Source organism: Henckelia pumila, chromosome 1 (assembly GCF_033568475.1).
Source record: "Henckelia pumila isolate YLH828 chromosome 1, ASM3356847v2, whole genome shotgun sequence".
Lineage (NCBI taxonomy): Eukaryota > Viridiplantae > Streptophyta > Magnoliopsida > Lamiales > Gesneriaceae > Henckelia > Henckelia pumila.
In genome coordinates, this window is record NC_133120.1 from 158,189,549 (window position 1) to 158,195,256 (window position 5,708).

The 5,708-nt window shown below is 32.3% G+C and overlaps 1 protein-coding gene across 1 annotated transcript; it reads left to right on the forward strand.

The window, feature by feature from the left end:
• The first annotated feature begins 368 nt into the window (after nucleotides 1–368).
• LOC140875341 (protein RICE SALT SENSITIVE 3) lies at nucleotides 369–2,844 on the forward strand. Its single transcript, XM_073279005.1, has 7 exons — nucleotides 369–717; nucleotides 837–890; nucleotides 1,004–1,177; nucleotides 1,318–1,423; nucleotides 1,560–1,601; nucleotides 1,919–1,975; nucleotides 2,230–2,844. Exons 1-7 carry the CDS (start codon nucleotides 581–583, stop codon nucleotides 2,731–2,733), a joined length of 1,074 nt encoding a protein of 357 aa, XP_073135106.1. The 5' UTR covers nucleotides 369–580; the 3' UTR covers nucleotides 2,734–2,844.
• The last annotated feature ends 2,864 nt before the right edge of the window (nucleotides 2,845–5,708 follow it).

Here is a 5,708-nt window from a genome sequence, read left to right on the forward strand (position 1 = left end):
GTGGGCCTCTTTGAAATCATTCCTAGAAAATAAAAATAGTCATTTATTTGGCTGTTTTGTATAGAAAAATAGTGAAAAATTTTCTTTTAATTAATTTGTTTAATAATATAGATATGCATATAGTAATTAAAAAAATAAAGTATAAATATTTTGAAATTTTTATTATTTTTATTAAAGGCATTTGAAAGATTAAATATATCACAAAACTCTTATACACCATCTCTAGAGTCATTTTTATGCAACTGAGCTTCTATATAATTCGACTCCTCATGAAAAAAAAATATATTTTTTTATTCGAGATATGAATTGGATTAACCTGTATCATATCCGTGGTATCGTCATACGGACGATCTACTCTAAGTATATATATTAATTAGAGAGAAATTTAATAATATGGATATTTGTGAAAGATTTCACATTGGTGGTGCGCTTATATAAAGGGGGGAAAGAGGTGTTGGGGTTTTACTTCTTTGGAAATTGTCGAAATATTAGAGAAAAAAGAAATTTAAAAAAAGGGGGAAAAAAGAGTGAGAAATAGTCTATCTTTTGATATAAAGTGCGCAAAAGAATACTGAAAATAATGGAAGAACAGCTCAACTCTTTGGCCATCACTCACCTTCTTCAACACACACTCAGAAGCTTGTGTATCCATGAAAATTCTCAGTGGGTTTACGCTGTTTTTTGGAGGATTTTGCCCAGAAATTATCCTCCTCCCAAGTAAATATATATATATATATATATATAATACAAAATTTTTATTTATTTATTTATTTTAAATTACTCCAAGAAATTATATATATACATATAATGTTCTGTTTGTACTGTTTTCTTGATAGGTGGGATGGCCAAGGAGGACTATATGACAGGTCTAGAGGAAACAGAAGGAACTGGTGAGCATAATATATATATATGCTAAGTTTTGTAATTATTAGTTCAGTATTTTTTTTATTTTTTTTTATAGAAAAAAAATAAAGAAAACGAAATTTTATTCATTTTTACTCAGGATATTAGTATGGGAAGATGGATTCTGCAATTTCGCGGCATCGACGGCGGAGATGAACCCCGGAGAGTGTTCGGGTTCGTCGGTGTATGGGAACTGTGAGTATCAGCATTATCAAGGGCTGCAGCCCGAGCTCTTCTTCAAAATGTCGCATGAAATCTACAATTATGGTGAAGGGTAATTAATTAGGCTAAACAATTTTACTTGAAAAAATTAAATTTTTTTTTTTTTTAAAGATGATTGGAGTCTATATATATTTTTCATGTTTGTTTAATTTCAATTGGGTTTGTTTATTTAATTAATTAATTAATTTTCAGCTTGATTGGAAAAGTAGCCGCAGATCACAGCCACAAGTGGATCTATAAAGAACCAAGTGATCAAGAAATAAACTTTTTATCTGCATGGCACAATTCTTCTGATTCAGTAAGAAATTAATTTGTTATAATCCCTAAAAAACTCTTATAATGTTTACATTTCTTTTCTTCCTTTTTTTCCCAGAAAAGAAAAAAAAAACTTTATTTCTGAGTTTAATGCTTAATTATTTTGATTATATCGACAGCACCCCAGAACTTGGGAAGCTCAGTTTCATTCTGGTATAAAGGTATTTATTTGAATTATATATATATCCAAGAAATTAACTTTTTTTTATTTATTTACGTATTTATTTTTATATATACACTTTTGAAAGACTAAAAAAAAAAAACGACACGAGATCATGATGGGGTCTTACCAAAGGGTGGGTTTGAAACGTCAAAGTCAATAACCGTAATGGTAAAAATTACTTCGAATGATCGCAACTTTTTTCTTCTTTCTTTTACGTTCCAAACTTTTCTTACAATGCTTCGTTTTTTCTGATTAAAAAATTAATTTATGCACTCATTTTAATTTGTACTAGAAATTTTGATGTTATTGATGCAGACTATTGCCTTGATTGCTGTAAGAGAAGGTGTCATTCAACTAGGAGCTGTTCACAAGGTACAACATATATTCTTTGATCCTTTCTTTGGCCATAACCAATCCCAATTAACTAACAACACATCGATACTTACATCAATTATCGTGTCGGGTTTCGGAAAATTAAGAGTTTGAATTGGTTCATGGAAGTTCAACATCGCACGGTCATTTTCGTAAAACGAGGATAAATACATATTACAGAGTAGTGGTTGCGAGTTTTTTTATTTGTCGCTTTAGTTTCTTGTATTGAGCATATGCTATATATGCATCGAAAGGTAATCGAGGACTTGAGCTATGTTGTGTTGTTGAGGAAGAAATTCAGCTACATCGAAAGCATCCCGGGAGTTCTATTGCCACATCCATCTTCATCGGCGTACCCTTTCAAGATCGACGCCTACGGGACGCCGCAAGACATCCAAGCCTGGCATTTCCAGAACAATTTGATCCAACCTAATGAGTTCCAAGACCATTTCGCTCATCCACCGATGAAAATAGCGCCCTCCATGAGCAGTCTCGAAGCCCTACTCTCGAAACTGCCTTCGGTCGTGCCCGTGTCGTCCTCATCTCCGTCTCCGTGTGTTGAAGCTCATGCTCATTATTTTTCGTCGACGAGTAGGCCTATGGAATTGATGGGGGTCGAGAAGGTGGAGAAGGAAGAGTTCGAGGAGGAGGATAAGCACGAGAACGATGCCGGGGAGGCGAGCGGGTCGATGCACCACCCGTATAATCACCACCACCAGCACCACCACCATTTTGCTTATCACAATCACATGACTTGAAAATTCGTGCATGTAAGTAGAAGAATGAGAAGATGTGGGGATGCATGTGTTAATGTAATATTGAATCTTGAAATTATCACAACAATTTATCATCATTTAATATCTAACTTTACTAGTATCTTAGTAATAATGATATATATGTGAAATTTTTTTAATTGAAAAATAAACTTATCATTCATATATGGCAAACACTTGTATGCAACCGTTGCACGGGTCATATTCGTGTGACGGGTCTCTTATATGGGTTATCCATTAAAAAGTATTACATTTTATGTCAAAAGTATTACTTATTATTATAAATATGGATAGGGTTGACCCGTCTCACGAATGAGACCGTTGCACAGGAGTGTTACTCTTCATATATAGGGGTGGGTCGGTACGGTATATCGTATCGAAAATCGAATATCGTATACCGTACCGAAAAAATTGGTATGAAATTTTTTCATACCGATACCGTACCGTATACCGAATATACCGAATTTTCGGTATATCGAACTTTCGGTATGACGAAAATCTATACCGTGTACCGATACCGAATTCAAAAAAAATTCGATATACCGAAAAAAATTCGGTATACCGGCAAAAAAGTCGGTATACCGAAAATTTTCATATATATATATTTTTTAAAAAAAATTATTTTTCGGTATATCGGTATATACCGAAAAAAAAAATTACCATACCAATACTTATACCGAAAATTTCGGTACGGTTCGGTAATTTCGTTAATTTTTTCGGTACGGTTTTCCGGTATTTCGGTATTTTTTCCCACCCCTATTCATATATCTATAGCGAGCTAGCCAATAGAAATCGGTTTGAGCCCTCAAATTTTGTGTATATATATTTTTTACAATAATATAAGCTCCATTCCTAATTCTAGTTTTCTACCAATATGATTGCATGACCATATTTGTGCAAATCTTCAAATGATCACCGAATCGTCTTGTAATTTTGTGGGAAAAAATCATAAAAAAACATTTGTATATTTGGGAAGAATAACAAAAAATATTGTTTGTGCTTTTGATTGGTGTACGTATGTCTATATATATTTAGTATAAATTTTTTTATACATGACTATTTGGTGGGAATGATAAACATTAATCGATTGTGTTTCCTTATTTCATCCAACTAATTAACGTTTGACTCAATTTTATAAATCAGCATGTTATACATATATTATGCATTATTCATTATCTCATATTTCGAATCAGATGGTGCTCTAGTGGATAGAATATGGACTATGTTCCAATATAACTTACCTATTATCAAATAATATTTTATTTTAAATTTTAATCAACTTGCCATATCCATATAAATAATGGGATCAATTGGGTTGGGGCTTTGTATTGGGCCTCATGTAGTGGTATGTAAAATGGAATTGGTTTTCATTATGGAAATTCAAAATAAATGAAGCTCCTTTTAGGCCCATCATACATTGGACCAATCGCTAGCTAAGAAGACTTAATTAAAGCCTATTACACTAACAAACCGGGCCCGGCCCAATTTTCGTACCACTTCAAAGCCGCTTAGTATTAGGTTTATAAATATATACGAAAATTTTTATTTGAGTTGAATATATAAAGTCTATTTTTATATATAAATGTTTTCGCTTCCTTTGTTTTGTTAGACATGTAATAAATTTTTGGCCCATTGATAGAATAAGTGTTAGAATATTTTCAGAAATTTTGTTGTCGATGATGAATAAAGATTTTCGCCGTTCATAGAATAAGTGTTAGAATATTTTTCAAAATTTTTTTTGCCGATTACGAATAAAGATTTTCGCTGCGAAAATTATGAGGATCGACCTAGCTCTTCAGAAACATCATGACTGTTCACAAGTAGATGCTTTGGTTCGTGAACGGATGCATTGTTTGACTAAGAGTTATACCCGTTCAGATGCGTCTTTTTTCTATAAATAGAGGTGCATCATCAGATTCAAAGATGTCTTGAATCAGTTTATTTTTCCTCCATTGTATCCTCAAAAAATCGTAAAAACATCTCTTAAAAGATAGCATGATAAACGTGACTTGGAGTTCATTAAATTCTTTCTATATTTTTTCGAAATTCTTTAACAATAAGCATGTCCACTTACCAACAGCTATAGTCATAAAAAACTGGTTAATGATGTAATTTTATTTCTATTTATACAATAGTACAAAAATATTATACTAAACGGCTGGTACACAAGGAGATATATAGTCACTTCGATGTCAATGTATTTGGCTTTTGATATCTGTCAAATCTACCAACATACAGAAAAATTGGCATAGCTCACCTCGATGCATTGTTTTTTTTTAAAAAAGGAAACCATAAGTTTTCGAGGGAAAAAAACGATAATTACACTTACACATCTTACAAAAAGCTTCTATTAGATGGTCAAACAGATCAGTTTTGTAAGACGAATCTTATATTCGACACAACTCTTTAAAATCATTGCTTTTATGAGTTGCATCGACCCGTTTCATGGATATAAATTTGTGAATGTAAGGAAATAGGGATTGCACATAAGCAGTTTTAGGTGTTGTCACAAGGTGCTGAAAACACCTTCAATAATACCTCGAGTAATATGCAGTGAAAAATAATTAAAGCGTGAATAAAATAAACAAGCAACCAAATAAATAGACTCAGATTATTAAGCAAGAGTATAAAATACTCCTGCAGCACCTCAGACAAAATTTTCACTAGAAAATAATTCAAAAAGTTTTACAAACCCTAAAACTAGTGTTTATTGTAAAATCAATTTTCTCCAACATATGAGAAAATAAACGAATAAAATTAACTCCTAAAAAATTCAACGTAAGATAGAATAAATAAAAGAAAGCAAGGAGTTGAAAAACTTGATGCCAAAACTTCGTAGTGACGAAAACTCTTTGATCTTTGATCTTCGAGTGTTCTTCAACGCATCAAGCAATCATGACCGATATGAGCTTTAGAAGATCTTCGATTCTTCTCTCAATGTACGTACGTGATGCTCTTAA

What these genes read in the sequence shown, in the direction of transcription:
- LOC140875341 (XM_073279005.1), top strand. Translation starts at nt 581, where the DNA reads ATGGAAGAACAGCTCAACTCTTTGGCCATCACTCACCTTCTTCAACAC. An exon ending in ATCTACAATTATGGTGAAGG is followed by an intron (nt 1,178 to 1,317) that starts GTAATTAATTAG and finishes ATTAATTTTCAG; the next exon opens with CTTGATTGGAAAAGTAGCCG. An exon ending in GGCACAATTCTTCTGATTCA is followed by an intron (nt 1,424 to 1,559) that starts GTAAGAAATTAA and finishes TTATATCGACAG; the next exon opens with CACCCCAGAACTTGGGAAGC.